Source organism: Gopherus flavomarginatus, chromosome 12 (genome assembly GCF_025201925.1).
Source record: "Gopherus flavomarginatus isolate rGopFla2 chromosome 12, rGopFla2.mat.asm, whole genome shotgun sequence".
Lineage (NCBI taxonomy): Eukaryota > Metazoa > Chordata > Testudines > Testudinidae > Gopherus > Gopherus flavomarginatus.
In genome coordinates, this window is record NC_066628.1 from 18766235 (window position 1) to 18784179 (window position 17945).

At 45.1% G+C, this 17945-nt stretch overlaps 1 protein-coding gene across 1 annotated transcript; it reads right to left on the reverse strand.

Annotated features, from left to right (window-relative positions):
• Positions 1–7744: 7744 nt before the first annotated feature.
• On the reverse strand, positions 7745–8704 carry LOC127032494 (olfactory receptor 14A16-like). The gene has a single exon (XM_050919806.1). The coding sequence runs from the start codon at positions 8702–8704 to the stop codon at positions 7745–7747; it is 960 nt and encodes a 319-aa protein (XP_050775763.1).
• Between the last annotated feature and the right edge of the window lie 9241 nt (positions 8705–17945).

Consider the following 17945-nt stretch of genomic DNA (forward strand, 5'->3'; position numbering starts at 1 on the left):
ATCTATCTATCTATCTATGTGCCCACTTTCAGGATTGATTGGTTTTCTCACTCTCTCCCATGCCCCCAACACTGTATTATCCACCAGCTGTTGTTGTGCCCCTTCACTGCATGTTCTGAGTTGCAGCGTCTCTCTGCAGTTCCTAGCATAGATGGGTGTTCCCTGCTTCCCTCCTAGGATAGGTTTGGGTGAGAGGCTATGGACTGATTGGGATCAGGGACTGAGAGCCCCTCACAGCTCTAGAGATGATGCCAGCTTGTGCATATTTCAGACACAATTGAAGCCTAGGATGCTCCTGTTGGGGCTAAAAACTGAATCCAGTCTCCAGGGCTGTAAGCCCAGCTCTGATCTCACCTCTGGAGCAAATCACCCAGACAACCTGCACTACCTGATCCTAACCCCCTCCTCCCCCACCCCGAGGGGGAACAGCACCTGCCCTGGATCTCACACGATGGCAGCATCCCTGGAAGTAGCCTTGGCTAAAAACAAGGCAGGGCTGAGTCACAAAGGAGGTCCCCACAGGATGGCAAAATAAAATATAAATTAGTAGCACCAACATGTGACCTACAATAGCTGAGAGCCTAATGGCACCAGAGTCTCAGCTGGCCTGTTCCTTCAATAACTTCACATAATTACTTCTGAGTGAGCACAGATGGTCTTCTCCTGCATTGCACCAGCAACTCTTGGGATGCAGCCACCAGAGGAACCCTCAGCTCAGGCTGTCCTGGCTGCTTGAAGTTGATCACTAAGAGGTACCCAGAGGCAAACACTAAAAACTAAGGACCAGGTCCTGAGCTGGTGTAAATGGATGGTGTAAAGTTCCATTGACTTCAGAGTAGCAAGGGCTGTTTACACCAGTGGGGATCTGGCTCATTGACTTCCATGGAGCAGCATCCATTTACTCCATCTGGGGATCTGGCCCATGAGGCAGTTTCCAATTTATATTCTTTGCCTGTGAAACTGAACCAAAAAAGAGTCAAAAGTTCGTAATCAATCTGCTCTTTCTTAGTGCTTTGTCCATGATATTAGTTACAAGTGTAATTTGTAAGGGTGACAGAATGATTCATTCCCACTGGGGACAGAACTTTGGAGGAATTCGGTGTTGTGGAGATTTTCTATATCTGACCTTCAACTTCTACTGGGATGAATGGCCCAGCTTTTCTTTCTTTCTTTCGTTCTTTCTCAGTAGTTACATTTTTTCCTTTCTGCAGACAACACTTAAATAAAAGGCTCCTTTGGCTGCAGATGCACTGTTTAAAAGTGTTACATTCACACTAGACATTCATGTCAGAGAATGATATATGAAGGGCCATATCCCCAGTGGGTATGAATCAGCCCTAGATCTATTGGAATCAATGGTTCTGATCCCCAACTAGTTCAAATCAGGGAAGCACCACTGGAGTGAATGGGTCAGAGCCTCAGTTTTTGTAAATCACCTTTAGCTGCCTTGGCATCAAAGGGTCCAGATCCCCAAACAGCTGTTGCGTAAACCAGCCCCAGTCCCACTGAAATCCATTAGACCAGTTCCTCAGCAGCTGTAAATTGGCATAGTTCTATGGAACCAGGCCAGGTGACATAAGCTGAATATCTGTGCCATGATGTCTAGTTTTTTGCTTGTTCCTGTATCTGAGATGCTTATTGCTGGACTTCACAATCCTATCTCAATGCTCATAGAATATTCCAATAACATGGTTAATAGAAATCTATGAGATGGGTACCAAGCCAGTAAATGAGCAGATTAATATTATAACTACACAGGAATACCCCGATAGTGAAGGCTGCGCCATGACTTCCGTTTAAATTACCACCTCTCTTTAAAAAAAAAGAGACACTTAGTCAAATTTCTTTGATATTTAATGTGCCTTAGGAGGGTGAAGGATAGGGTTAGTGACCTAAGTTTGGGGTCATTTGAGCTAAGGGTTGTGGAGATATGAGCCCAGTTACAAGTTTCTAGGTTTGTTTATTTTGCTTAGAGCCAAAGATCAAACTATTGATGTGATGTGGGTCAAAATTGTCTCAAGGTGTTGAGTTTTACCCCAGTAGTAAATGGCCCCCATTAAATGTTCTCTGAGCTCATGCAGTCCCACACTGAAAGAGCTCAGCAGAATGTGTGGAGGCAAACAGTGTCAGAGTCCAGGAAAACAGGTAATGAACGCAAGGAGAGGAGGGATGAGTGAGATGAGAGGTGACGGGAGCAAGATGAGAGGTGGTGGCAGAATGATGAAAGGAGTCAGGATCCAATGCTGAGGCCATTGGGGGAATGAAACTGATATGCTCCGGCATCTGGTGGAGCTGCAGGAAAGGAAACTGGAGCACTGACCACCACTGCAGACCCTGTGTAACTGCCCTCCCCGCTCTCCATGTTCCATAACCTCCTCACTCAGATGCCCAAGAACACGGAGGAGTGGGGCTTCGGGGACCCAACCACTCCACCCCAGAGGACTGCCCAAGCAACAAAAGACTGGCATTCGATCAGTTTTGAAGTACAGTGTGACCTTGTTCTTCCCTCCTGCCCTCATCCACCTCACCTGGTGATTCCCTCCTCACCACTCCTCCCAGGCTACCTTGTGAGTTTCCCCCCTGTTTGTGTGATGAATTAATAAAGAATGCATGATTCTGAAACAATAATGACTTTATTGCCTCTGCAAATGGTGATCGAAGAGGGGAGGTCAGTTGGCTTACAGGGAAGTAGAGTCAACCAAGTGGGGCAGGTTTTCATCAAGGAAAAACAAACAGAACTGTCACAGTGTAGCCTGGCCAGTCATGAAACTGGTTTTCAAAGCTTCTCTGATGTGCAGCGTGCCCTGCTGTGCTCTTCTAAGCACCCTTATGTCTGGCTGTGCGTAATCAGTGGCCAGGCAATTTGCCTCAACCTCCCACCCCACAATAAATGTCTTCCCCTTACTCTTACAGCGTAAGGGGAGCACACAGCAGGCAGCAATTAAAATGGGAATATTGGTTTCGCTGATGTCTAACTGAGCCAGTAAACTGCCCCAGCAAGCTTTTAAACCTCCAAATGCACATTCTACCACCATTCTGCACTTGCTCAGCCTGTAGTTGAACAGCTCCTGACTACTATCCAGGTTCCTGTGTATGGCTTCATAAGTCATGGCATTAAGGGGTAGGCTGGGTCCCCAAGGATAACTATTGGCATTTCAACATCTCCATTGGTAATTTTTCTGGTGTGGGAAGTAAGTTCTTTCCTGCAGCTGTTCAAACAGATCAGAGTTCCTGAAGATGCGCGCATCATGCACCTTTCCCAGCCTTCCCACACTGATATCGGTGAAACGTTCCTTGTATTCCACCAGTGCTTGCAGCACCATTGAAAAGTATCCCTTGCGGTTTATGTACTTGCTGCCTTGGTGCTCCGGTGCCAAGATAGGGATATGTGTTCCGCCTATCACCCCACCACAGTTCGGGAAACCCACATCCTCCTCCCATGTAGTCCAGGCAGGAACCTGTTTGCTGCAGGAAGCCAGCATGCTCAGCTGGGCAGTAGCTATGTGAGGTCTCCACATCAAGCAAACAGGAAGAATAATTTAAAACTTCCTGGGGCTTTGAAAGAGGAGGGGTGCATGCCAGAGTAGCTTGATTCAGGGAGGCTGAATTCAAAAACAGTGACTGGAGTGGTCACAGTGAGCATTGTGGGGTACCTCCTGGAGACTTGTTACAGTGATGTGAGGAACGCAGTGTCTACACTGATGTTATGTTGCAAAAAGCTTCACGACTCTTGCCAAGGTGGTTTTATTATGTCGGAAGAGCAGGAGAGTTAAATCTGCAGGAGGAGCATTGCAGTGTGTACACTGTCACTGCTTTGTCAACAGAAGTTGCCTTTTGTTGACAGAACTGTGTAGTGTAGACAAGGCCATAGTGTCACAGCTAAATATGAGGTAGAAAACATAGTTTAGCATAAGTAGTTGACACATATTCCAAGAGACCATTCAAGATGAAGTGCCCTGTTAACATTCCTCGTCATAGAACAAAACAGAGCACACAGAAGCCAAAGTGGCAGCTATGGAATCTTACCCCATTCAACAGTCTCTGGATATGTGCCTCTACCCTGCCCTAGAAGGACCCTTTCTGTATATAAAAGAAGATTCCCTTCTCCATATCCCTGTATGCTTCCTTAGTAATGGACCAGAAGAATTATTGTGGCAAATTATTGCCAGTAATGTTGATATTAGTGTAATGGGGAGACATCCTCTGGGAACTGGACAAAGATATGCAGTGCATTTCATACAGGCCACCATAAAGAAATCAGTAAAAAACCTAATAATTATTTATCCAGAGTGGAGCAGCTTCAAATGGAGTGATTGTGGGAGCCTCACATCAGAATACCCTTAACTCTGATGACATGGATGGGGCACTGGATGCTTTCTGTATGCAAGCCCTTGTCAATTATGATCTCTCTCTCTACTCCTTTCAACAGTGTGGTGTCTAAAGTCACTGACACATCAGGTCCCAGAATCCTAATTATTGAAAGAAGCCAGCAAGAGTGGCAGAATGGTGTCAGAGGGCACAGCATTAATGTAGATAACATTGCCCCAACAGTTACATAAAAGCTAAATTTGTGTTGTTCCTTATGAGACTCACAGCTCCAAGTCTGGAGACTCCTTGCAAGTTCTCAGATGTGAAATGCCATAAAATTAAGTGACAGCAATATTTGTATTATTTGTTCATTTGGCCTGGTAAGAAAGCCCACACGCTAGACCTCTGCTCTGTATTGTAAGAATATATGCAAAATACACTGACTTGGTCCAGCAAATCCTGGGTAACATTCTCCTTCCTTCAACATTAAACTCTTCCATTAACCGACCGTAATTTTTCACCATTAACCAATGGCAAAATTTTCCCCATAAGTCAACTAGAACATTCTCATCCTTCAACCACCCATAGACTCCTCTGCTCTCCGTAGCCAGACAAATCTGTCCTTCACCACCCGTAGACTCGTCTGCTCTCTACTAATGATGAGATTATCCTCCATTCACCCACCAAAACATTCTTCAGCAGAACTAGCCATAGACCTCTTTGCCCTTCACCACACAGAGTCTTCTGCACTTGACAACAATCACAGACCTTCCCTCCTCCTTATTCCCTATTCACAATCCATACAATTTGCCTTAACCAAACTAGACTTCTTCCCTTTTCACTGACCAGGAGATCATTCCCCGTTCATTGACTTTAATATTCTCCCTCCTCAACCAATGAAACTTCCATAAATTTTCCCATCAACCCAGCCAAGCCCTCAAGGAAAGCTAGGGAGAACAGATAAGCCAGCAGCCCATCCTGAAGGTTAACAGACTTGGTTTGCAGCTTCAGAAGACAATTCCACTGTCAGTGAAGCACCGTTGGTTTGTTCAAGTGCCTCAGCAGATTACCGTTGCCCTGGTGTCTACCTTAGGATGAAAGGAGGGACACTGTACCTTGATGTTTTCCAATGAGGCCATAACAACAAAGCTTGAAAGCAGAGCTGGCCAAAACATAGGCTTTCCGCTTTGTGGGAAATGTTGCTATTTCAAAATTTCCCTCTAACTGAAAACTCGGGGGGAGGGAATGTTTTAGAAACACCAACACATGGTGCTTCAGAAACGAAATTTTCTCCACAGGACCCTGGCATCTGCTGAGTGAAATGGACATTCTTGTCAGTTTTCTTGTCAGTTCAGCTGCTAATAGGAGCAGAATGTGAGTTTCACTCAAGAGCTGATTCCAGTCTCCCAGGTCAGCTGGTTGCCCATATTATGTGACTCAGTGGCAATTTTGGGAAGCCAGCTGGCCTGGAAGTCTGGAAGCGCTCGTGTTCCTGGGCCAGGGCTGTCTGCATGCTGAGATTGCCCTAGAGACATGACCCCTGGGAGCCCATACCAAGGTCTTCAAACTTCTTGCTCCTTAGCAGCTCAGCTTGGCAGGCAGGCAATCCATTGCCAGTCTGACCTTTCTTCCCTGGAAGTTCATCAAACCTGAGATGTTTCTGTGAATCATTTTGGGTTCTATGAATCAGCATTTTTGGACAAAACTCTGTTTCAATCAGAAGTTTTCCATCCAGCTCTACTTGTGAGCTACCCTGTGATTTATCTCTTCCAGAAGCTGGAGTGAGCTCCTACTCTGTATCACTGGAAAAACGGAATGAATACAGCTAAATCTTTTTGTATGAATAATAACTTTGCTTTTTCAGGGAATGTGATTCAGCTGAGTTGATGGCCCCTGCGTGAACATTCCAGCCATGCAGACAGGAACATTTATGGAAACAGTGACATTTAGGCAAATGGGATGGGGTTTTGGTCAGTGCACGCAATGGCACTTACATGGAAGCTAGGGAAGAAACTGGTCTTCCAACTGCACACCATGTTGGTCAACATCTTGGTGATGAGCATGCTGGTGAGCAGGATTTCCAGGAGGAGAGGTTGATGATGAAGAGTCATAATGGACTGGTAAGTCTAGAGAAGAAGGTCCAGTGATTATAACTTTGAGATAAAAAATTATTTTATGTTAATAATTCAAACTCAAGAAGGAGAGAGTAATTCCAATACACCAATTGTAAGGCTTTATTGGGAAAGGAGAGAAATGGAGACAGTGTCAGGGTCTGACACCAGTTTGGTTTTAGCCTTGAGCCCTATCCATATCCTTAACCCATATCCAACAGAGAATTGAGCATGAGTTTCCTTTAAACCTTCCCTTTAAACCTACAATTAAAGTAAAGAATGTGCTGAAGTGGCTGTGGAATCAGGGCCTTTGTACAGAATATTCAAAGGGAGTGAGTTTGAAATTCGTAATCATGAGCATTTGGAGCAGATCCTCAGATGATGAAAAGTCTCCGAGATCTATTGACTTCAATGGAGCTGTGACAATTTAAACCAGCTGAGGGCTGCCTCCTTGATGTTTAAGGATCCTGAGTGTGATGCTTCCATTTGTTCAGAGAAATGAAAGAGAGCATGTTAAAAATGTATCCTATCAAAACAGCTCAAAGTTCAAACACCAAGTATTTTAGAATGAACTTTTTGTAAATGACAGATAGAGTAAGATATAACCATAAAAATCTCTGTTAAATAATGCTTAATAAGGAGTATTTATAAGAAAATCATGATCTGGACATAGATAATCATTAACAGGAAAAGAAGCACGATAATTTGCACAATAATCTCCCTAGATTATTCATTATCTAGCTAGCTAGCTAACATAATTCACAATTGAATAGAAATCGATCATTATGATTAATGAGGTTGTCATTGTGGGGAGCAAACCTTCATGTCGCTCAGAAAATCCCATCAAAGAGATGACATATGAGCACTTCCAAGAGAGGGCAAACATTGGAAATCCTGTCTAACCAAACATTCACCACCTCCTTGGGCTTTCAGCAAACAAGTTAAGCAAAAAAAAAAAAACAAAGGTAAAAATCTGACAAACAAGTAAACAAAAAACACAAAGAACAATTGCATTGATACTTCAATCAAAGATTATCCCCCCAAAAAAAGAAGAGCTTGAGACCTCACTAGGGACTTTGCTATGGGTACTGATTTTATGGGCAGGGTGCTCAGATAGTATGGTGGTGGATAGCAGTACATGAAGATAGATTCCGATCTTATTTACATTGGTGTAAACCTATAATAACTCCTTTTTTCTTGAGTCATGTTTGTCAGAATTTTTCCTAGTGTAAATACCAGTTCTGCATAAACAGACTGAACAGTGTTTTCTCAGGGAGGCAATAAAGTCATCATCTGATTATGTAAAGAAACACAGAATGAAATTGTTACTGATGGAGAAATACGGACATTTTATTCTTAGATAATAACCTCCAACCTATCAGTTTACACAGTGCACCTTTGAGCTCTTTGTTTCTCATGCTGTAGATGATCGGATTCGTCATTGGTGGCAACATAGAATAGAGAACAGCCACCATGAGATCCAGACCTGAGGTTGAGCTAGAGGTGGATTTCAAGTAGGCAAAGTTCTCAGTGCAAATAAACAAGGAGACCACAATGAGGTGAGGGAGGCAGGTGGAGAAGGCTTTATGCTGGCCCTGCTCAGAGGGGATTCTCAGCACTGTGGTGAAGATCTGAACATATGACACAATTATGAAAACAAAGCAGCTTGAGGCTAAGCACACACTAAAGATGAGAAACCCGACTTCACTGAGGTCTGAGTTAGAACAAGCTAGCTTGAGGAGCTGGGGGACTTCACAGAAGAACTGATTCACCTCATTGCCGCCACAGAAGGAGATTGCAAAAGTGTTTCCAGTGTGGACTGCAGAATAGAGAATAACACTGATCCAGGCACTGGCTGCCATTTGGACACAAGCTCTTCTATTCATCACTGTCTCATAGTGCAGTGGTTGGCAGATGGCAACATATCGGTCGTACGCCATGATGGTCAGTATGGCAAAATCTGCTGAAGCAAAGAAGAAGACAAGAAAGACTTGGGCGACACATCCAGAATAAGAAATCAATCTTGTGTTCATGAGGGAGTTGGCCATGGATTTGGGGATGGTGACAGAGACGGAGCCGAGGTCTAGGATGGACAGATTCATCAGGAAGAAGTACATGGGGGTGTGAAGTTGGTGGTTGAGGGCTATGACTGTGATGATGAGAAGGTTCTCCAGCAGGGATGCCAGGTAGAGCACTAGAAACACCACAAAGTGTAAAATCTGCAGTCCTGGAACATCAAAGAATCCCAGGAGAAGGAATTTGGTCATGGTGATTTGGTTGGACATTTTCTTCCTCAGTACACTGTGTGATGGCTGTAGGGGAAATGAGAAGGACAATGATCAGATTTAGAGCGACAGTGGGAATAGCCCTAATTCCCTTTAATGTAATATCTCATTATATGAATGTCAAAGGTGCATAGCACTCATCACTTGCAATGATGAGGTATTGTTAGTGTTCCTCACCTCTGATGATCAATCAGTCAAGTTATCACATTAGTGTAAATTGGGTCGGCTCATTTAAAGTCAATGGAGCTTTGTTACTTTATACTTTTTGAGGATTTAGCCCAAGATGTGGCCCGTAAAATGCTTTATGAAGGATGAAACAAAGTACAATTCAAACCCAACAATGCTTCCAAAGAAGGTCCCTCTGCTGCAACCATCACCAAGCTCACGGGTTGGCCATGAAATGGATAAACTAAAATGCCAGCACAGCCTGATTCTCATGTAGACTCACCCAGCATCATAAGTAGCAGCTCATCTGTGATTTTTCTACCCCAAGCTCTATGCCTAGATGGCCTGCTGTCTGCTTCCAAACTGATTTATGGCACCAACTCCCAGCTGCACTTCGGCCTGCGTGTAACAATGGACTAGCGGCATCTCTCTGTCACCACTATGTTGTATCATTTACTCTGCATTGTGTGGTGCAGGGGTTGTTAGGACACTTGGACTCTACTCTTGTCTCTGCCAGTGACCTGCTGTGTGACCTTAGGCTAGCCATTTCCCCTCTTTTTGCCTCTGTTTCCCCTCCCTTCCTCCCTTTCTCTGCTCTGTCTACTAGGACAACTATCTCTTTGGAAGAGAAATCACATAGATGCAGTAGAATAAATGGTTTGAAATTAAGGTCTTATCAGGCAATATTAATGTTCTCCAATTTATTTGAAGTTTAAGGCAGGTTGGAAATTTTCATCTGTGTTCTTTTTAAAAGAAAGCGGGTTTTCAGCTAAACAACAACAAATCTCAGAATCTGTCTGCTTTTCTCCAAAGATTTTGTGATTGGTTAGTAAAGAAATTGAAAATTCAAAACTGAAACATTTTTGGTTTTGTGATAAAAATAATCCAGTTTTCAGCAAGAAGTTTTCATTTGGCAAAAACTGAAAAAAAATGAATTTGATGTTTTCAGTTAAAAGTCAAAATTTTCCAGAAGGATGGAAAAATTCCAATCAGCAGTAGGTATTTGATTAAATTGAGAGTAAAAGTCTTAACAAGTTCATATTGTAATTCATATTTATCATCTTCATTTTCCCCTGTATGTTGATTCCCCAACATATTTAATTGAAATAGAAAACTTACTATGCTGATCTTTGTGGATTTTTTTCCCAACTTATGATACATTCAATCATCCGGCACCAGGATTCTTTGGTCAATATCTACCAGAATCTAGAAGCTAAAGGCACAGGCATCTGAGAATCCTTTCCTGCTTCATTTTGAGACTGCTCAGCCAGAACTTGACTCAAACCTGTTGGCTTTGCAGATGAGCTGTGTGTAGCTGGTGCTGATCATCACCGGCATTAAAGGACCGATGCTGCAGAAAGGTGATTTATTTATGTCTATTTCCTAAGGGCTAGTGGGACTCACTCCCTGGAGCCCTGCACAGCTCAGCAGCACAGGCCCACAGGCAAGTGCATAGATGAGTTGGTGATAAAGCCAAAAGAGCCATTCTGATCCTCTAGTCTGCACCTAAAATAGCACAGGCCTATGATCTCCCCTGGTGTTCCCTGATTCCAGCCCAGCTTCTGTGTTATCTGTGGGCCAGGATCACAAAGCTGAAGACAGGCACCTACAGGGATTTATCAATGTTCCTAAATGAGTTAGGTGGCCAAGTCCCATAGTCATTCAGTGGGAGTGAGGAGCTTAACCTGCTTAGATGCTATTGTAAATCCCAATAGGCAGCTATCTCCTTCTTTAAGTCCCTAAACCCCTTTGTAATCCTGGCCCTGTGTCTCTCGTTAACTTCCAAAGCCTGGGCTTCCCCTGAATTGCTGAAAATGGTGCCAGGGATTTGCAAAGGACTCTATGGCAGTAAGGCATGTACATCCTGGGCTCCTAAATCCCTTAGACACCCTTGAGAATCCCAGCCTGAAATGATAACTAGGACTGCCTGCTGTCTTGAGAAAGAAGGTCGAGATGCTAAGAACTCCTGTGATGGAAGCCCAGCTATGCAGCTATGTTACCTCAACTCTCTGTGCCTCACTGTACCAAAATCTGGGGAATAATAATTTAGACTGGATGACAATTTTATAAAGAAACTTTTATTTAGAGATGTTTCCCTCCCTCTCCCTCCCTCCATCTCCCTCACCCTACCCAGACCCCCAAGCAAACACCCACAGCCCTTAATCTTCTCCCACCCTTCTCACAACCCCCACCCCACGGACCCTGTCAGCCCCTGTTCTTTGAGATTTCCCCTCCCATGGCCGAGTCAATTCTCACCCAGAGTTCTTGACTTAGCTTCCTCAGAGATCCGTGCTTAACCTCTTTGTCCACCAGTCCCCTGCTATGCCCACCAGTTCTCTCCTCTCTCAGCCCCACTCCCTTGACATGGCCCCAGCTCCAAGGAACAGCCACTCACCTCTGGCTCCAAACACCTGCCCATTCTCTCCTCCTCCTCCCCATTGGCAAGCCCCGGCCACCACTTCCTTCCTTCCTTTCCCACTCTCCTCCTTCATCTTCCTGGCCAAGCACCTTTTCTGAACAGTATTTCCAGGGTGGCCTCTGCCCACTGCCAACCAGGAACTCACTTCCACAAGGTATTGCTGAGACAAAAAGGTCAGCGGGATGAGACATTGGCATGGATCACAAGAGCCTTCGTGGTTACATTAGATCAGAGAATGAATTCAACTGCCATGGTGCAGGTCTCCAAACAGCCATTAACTCACAGGGAACCTCCCTGAAATAGAGATCAGCGCAGAATTGTCCACTGGGGGGGGGTGGTCCCTGTCCCTCTATTTTCAGCAGCTGATGGCGGTCCCTCCAAGAGTCACAGCTCTGAGCTGGGCTGTTCCCAGGAGCTTGTGGAAAGAGGTACATTTACTCCCATAAAGCTCTGCTTACTCCCAGGGCTGGATTTAGATACTCCAGGGCCATGCATGGAGGTGGAGAGGGCTTCAAAGAAAGGCTGGGACAATAGCATGGGACCCTGCTCTGTCACAGAAGAGTAGCAGGTGAATGTCCCCCAACCCCTTGGGATCAGCTCGGTGCCCACAGACAGGCAGAGGGCAGTCATGGTCCCCACAATCCTTACCTCCCCAGCCAGGATGTGTCTGCTAGGGTGAGGCGGTCAGGACTGCTGTGCTCTTCCCCTCCCTGAACAGAGAGCCCCCTGCATTGGTGGGGTTGTTGAGGTGCTCCAGAGCACAGGTGCTGGGAATTCAAACGCCATGGAGATGCCTGGGGCAGTTCCCTTCTCCCAGAACCATTCTCTCAGACCCTCTTCAGACTCAGGCAGACAATGGGGCTGGTGCTGCAATGGGGGCAGATTTCCCTATTCTACCTCTATTGTTCCAGGCTGTGGGTAGTGCAGCATCTGTTGCTGGCCCCAGTCAGACCAAGGGCACTGGACACCCCCATCCACCGTACCCCAGCATGTCCCATTCCTGGTATCTAGTCATGCTGTCCTTGATGCGGTACAGCAGGCACTCTGATATCAGTGGGTTCTCCTTGAGATTCATCAGGTGAGGAGTTTACAGGTGGGGGGGCAGAGGGATAGTGAAATAAGGTAGGAGACGCTGTGATTAGTGGGGGGCTGAAGGGCAAAGCACTTCATAGAGAACGGTCATGCCCCAGGGGAATCTGGGTTTGAAGGGCCCAGAACCACACAGAAGGGCCACACCTCAGCAGGGGCTGGAGTCAAAGGACATGCATCTCCTCTTCCTTAGACCGGACATACTCCATTGTAACACCCTGGGGTGAGTGAGGGGGAAATCAGCCCCATTCAGTACAAAGGAGTTACTCCTGATTTACGCCAGGGTGAGTGAGAGGGAATCAGCCCTATCCACTCCAAAGGAGTCACTTCTAACTTTTCTTAACGTTGGTGTGTTTTGGTGCTGATTTATTGTGCACAGACAGAGATCAAACAAGGGCTCAGATACTCACAGCAGGGAGCATTTCTAGTGTTCAAGGGCCACTCACCAACTCTTTGGAAGAAATAAAGTGACAGCGTTATTAGTCAAAGGGTTTAGCTCTCAGTTAGGCCCATCAGCCTTCGAAGGACTTGGAGTCGCAGCGAATGGATTACGCTGAGCATGTGCATGGAGAGAGGATGAACAGGTTCAAAGCTACCTCTGGCTCACAGGCTGCGAGTCCTTGAAGGGGGAATGTCCAGTAGTGGCTGACAAACCCGTATGCCATCTTGGCACTTTGAGTTCAGATCAAACCCTGATCCAAAATCTGAACCTAAGAATAAGGAGGCACCTGGCTTTGTCTGAGGGTTTCTAACTGTAGGGAAAAGTCACCTGGGCACCACTGGATATTTAGATGGTAATGAAACAATTTTTGAAATACACTTACCTACTGGGAGACGAGGATGATGAGGGTGGAAAAGCAGGTGGGAATTGCGAGAATAGGGTTTGCGGGGCAGCAAGGGGAGGGAGGTTATGGGGAAAGGGACGAATAGGATGGGTGGGTAGGAGATGAGTTGGGGGTCAGGAGATGAGGGGTGGGACACTGTGAAGAGGGGACATGAGGGTGAGTGACAGGGGACTGGGAGAACATCTGGGTGTGATGTCCTAACTCTTTCAATCTTCAGAGAGCTCTATGTTCTCTCCCCTCCCCAGTGCAAAGCCTCACTTTCCTGTTAGGTCCAGTTTTGCAGTGTGAACAATAAAGCGAGCACAACACTGAGCTGTTTTTCCGTCAGCGCTGTCATAAACAGATGGTTAAGGGTTAATGCCTCTTTTACCTGTAAAGGGTTAAAAAGTTCACCTAGCCTAGCTAACACCTGACCAGAGGAACCAATGGGGGAACAAGATGTTTCAAAAGGAAGGAGGGAAGTTTTTCCTTTGTTTAGAGTTTGTTTTCAGCCGGATTGAATAGATCAAGGAAGCAGCCTCTTATCAGAGTAGTAAGTTTTAGAAAGGAATAAATAGGTTTATGTTTATTTTCTTTGTAACTTGTCTTGGTACCATTAAGGGAATTATCAAAAATTGGGTACATGGGTATTTTTTCTTTGTGTAACTAAATTTGTGCCCAGGGGAACATCATCTGTGTTTTGAATCTGTTGTCTGTGAGAGTAGCTAGTATGCTAATATCTCCCAGAGGGTTTTCTTTTATCTTTCTTTTCTTTAATTAAAAGCCTTTTTAATTAATACCTGATTGATTTTTCCCTGTTTTTTTTTTAGATCCAAAGGGATTGGATCTGGACTCACCAGGGATTAGTGGGGGGGAAAGAAGGGGGGATGGTTAATTTCTCCTTGTTTTAAGATCCAAGGGGTTTGGATCTGTGTTCACCAGGGAATTGGTGAAGTCCCTCAAGGCTACCCAGGGAGGGGAAAGTTTTAGGGGGATAGGGAGTGCTCCAGACTCTGAAATTCTGGATGGTGGCGGCGATACCAGATCTAAGCTAGTAATTAAGCTTAGAAGTGTCCATGCAGGTCCCCACTTCTGTACCCTAAAGTTCAGAGTGGGGAAGGAACCCTGACAAGTGCTCTCTGCACCTGTGTGCCTATCTCCTACCCTGCTGGATCCAGAACTAGAACGAGGGGCAGGGCGCCTGGCAGCCCCACATTCACCTCCCTTGTATGTGCCAGTAGCAGGGGGCTCGCGATGCATCTATGGTGTCGGATACCCTTCCCTCTCCCTCTTTTGTGATCTTGGGGGCTTTCTCCTTCCCTTTTGACAGGAGAGGGAACTGAGCCTCTCCCTAATCACCCCTCCCGATGTGTGCCAGGGTCTGGGGAAGCGCCGCCGCTCAGGGTGTGAAGCTGAGAGGAACCCAGAATGACCAAGTAGTGCACAGATTACAGCTCCTTTCTAGAAAAATGTGATGGTTCTTAAAAGATCCTTTTACTTCACTCATCATCCATATCCACAGCCACCTGCAGCTGCCACAGTGACCACTAACTCCAATCAACAAGCTTCCTTTTTGTTGAAAAACTAGGAAATAAAATGGCAAAAAACATTATTAACACAGAGTTAATGTTTCCCAGTGACAGCTCATGCCTGTTCAGAAGGTCGAGTTCAGCTAACTCATGATTCTAACAAGGAAATGCAGAAATGAATTAAATGCCCTCATAATTTAGATAGATAGATAGATAGATTCTTATCTTAATCACAGTAGAGTAACTCCACTGACTTCAGTGAACTTAGTCTGCATTATTACTACCGTGAACACAACATTTTTGCATAAAAAGCCTGAACATCACATTCCCATGGAGACAATAATGTCATCAGTTGATTATATCTGTAAAGAAGCACAGAATGAAAACATAGTCATGGGAGAAATCTGGAAATTTTATTCTTTTTGGATAACTTCCCCTCAGTTAGTTTCCTCAGGGCAGATTTTATCTCCTTGTTCCTGATGCTGTAGATGGCTGGATTCATCACTGGAGGCATCACAGAATAAAGAACAGCCACTATGACATCCAGACCTGATGATGAGCTGGAGGTGGATTTCATGCAGGCAAAGGTGGCAGTGCAAACTAACAAGGAGACCACAGTGAGGTGAGGGAGGCAGGTGGAGAAGGCTTTATTCCGGCCCTGCTCAGAGGGGATTCTCAGCACGGTTTTGAAGATCTGAACATATGACTCAATTATAAAAGCAAAGCAACATAAGCCTAAGAAAAAGAGAAAAGAAGTAATAACAACTTCACTGAGGTATGTGTCATTGCAAGTGATCTTGAGCAGTTGGAGGATATCACAGAAGAACTGATCCACCTTGTTACCACCACAAAAAGGTAATGCAAATATGTTCCCAGTCTGCATAGTAGAAATGGGAATTCCACTGATCCAGGCACTGGCTGCCATTTGGACACAAGCTCCCCTGTTCATTGTAGTCTCATAGTGCAGTGGTTGGCAGATGGCAACGTACCGGTCGTAAACCATGATGGTGAGAAAAGCAAAGTCAGTCTCAGTAAAGAAACTGAAGAGAAAGACTTGGGCAATGCACCCAGAATAAGAAATCGACCTGGTGTTCAACAGGGAGTTTGCCATGGACTTCGGGACTGTGACGGAGATGGAACCGAGGTCAGGTATGGACAAATTCATCAGGAAGAAGTACATGGGGGTGTGAAGGTGGTGGTCGACCACTACAAGGATGATAACAAGGAGATTTCCCACCAGGGCTGCCAGGTAAATCCCTAAAAACACCACAGAGTGTAAAATCTGCAGCTCCCGAACCTCAGAGAACCCCCAGGAGAACGAACTTGGTCACGGTGGTTCGGTTGGACATTTTTTTTCTCAGTACATCATGGACTGTCTGTGGAAAGAAGGGCAAGGGCAGTGGTCAGGCTAATGTTCTCTCATCTCCTCATCTGTCACAATCACACCACTAGTGAGGAGCATTGTCACACCAGTGTAAATTGCCACAGCTCTCTTACAGTCAATGGGTGGCGTCCGTTGCCTCCATCTGAGGATCTGATCCAAGATGTAGCTTGATAAAAAGCAGTGTATATATGGATCAAGTTACAATCCAAACCCAACAGTCTTAGAAATGATGGTCATCCTATTGCGACAATAGAGAGGTAGTTTAGGCTACATCCAAACTATGAGCTAGGGAAGTGATTCCCAGATCACATATACTACTTGCAATATCTCAAGGATGACTAGCACAAGTCTGAAAATAGTGTAGCCATGGCAGAAGGGGAAACTGTGCTGAATACAGTACTGTCATAAACAGATAGCTAAGGGTTAACATCTCTTTCACCTGGAAATAAGTATCTGAAGCACCTGACCAGAGGACCAATCAGGAAACAGGATTTTTTCAACTCTGGGTGGAGGGAAGTTTGTGTGTGAGTCCTTTGTTCTTGGTCTTCTGTCTGACTCTCTCTTGGCTATGAGGGGATTTCTATTTCCTGCTATCTAATCTTCTGTTTCCAAGTTGTGAGTACAGAGATCATAAAAACAATAGGGGTTATTGTTTTTTTCTTTTGTATTTACATGTCTATAGTTGCTGGAGTGCTTTGAATTGTATTCTTTTTGAATAAGGCTGTTTATTCATATTTCTTTTAAGCAATTGACCCTGTATTTGTCACCTTAATACAGAGAAACCATTTTTATGTATTTTTCTTTCTTTTTATATAAAGCTTTCTTTTTAAGACCTGTTGGAGTTTTTCTTTAGTGGGGGACTCCAGGGAATTGAGTCTGTGCTCACCAGGGAATTTGTGGGAGGAAGAAGTCAGGGGGAAATCTGTGTGTGTTAGATTTACTAGCCTGACTTTGCATTCCCTCTGGGTGAAGAGGGAAGTGCTTGTGTTTCCAGGACTGGAAATAGAGAGGGTGGACTCCCTCTGTTTAGATTCACGGAGTTTGCTTCTGTGTATCTCTCCAGGAACACCTGGAGGAGGGAAGGGAAAAGGTTTATTTCCCTTTGTTGTGAGACTCAAGGGATTTGGGTCTTGGGGTCCCCAGGGAAGGTTTTTGGGGGGACCAGAGTGCCCCAAAACACTCTAATTTTTTGGGTGGTGGCAGCTTTACCAAGTCCAAGCTGGTAACTAAGCTTGGAGGTTTTCATGCTAACCCCCATATTTTGGACGCTAAGGTCCAAATCTGGGACTAGGTTTATGACAAGTACATAGCACCAGAGTTCAGGCGGCTTTGTATTCTGCATGGCTACCGCAGGTACACTGCTATTTATGCTCACAAAGCTAGCACATGTGTACATCCATGCAAGCTGGGGAATCACAGCCCTAGCTTGCTGAGTAGATGTAGCCTAAAAGAGTTTGGCTGATTAACTGAGCAAAATGCCAGCTGAAAGGAGTTATGATCACTCTCTATAAACACATCAAGGGAGTAAACACGAGGAAGGGAGTAGAGCTACTGATGCTAAAGGAGAATGTTGGCACAAGAAGGAATGGGGATAAATTGTCCAGGAGTAAATTTAGCTTGGAAATGAGAAGAACGTTTGTCCCCATCAGAGCAGGGACAATATAGAGCAGCATCCCATTAGGAGCCGTTGTGGATTAACAACCTAACTGGTGTTAACACTGAGCTGTGTCAGTTTAGGATGGGGATTATATGACTGAGTTGCCAATGAGAGCAGTGGATTGGACTCAGTGAGCCAGGTCCCTTCTAGTCATATCTTCCTTGCAGGGGCAGC

Excerpts from the sequence above, each read along its gene's own strand:
- LOC127032494 (XM_050919806.1), bottom strand. The coding sequence starts at position 8,704 with ATGTCCAACCAAATCACCATGACCAAATTCCTTCTCCTGGGATTCTTT.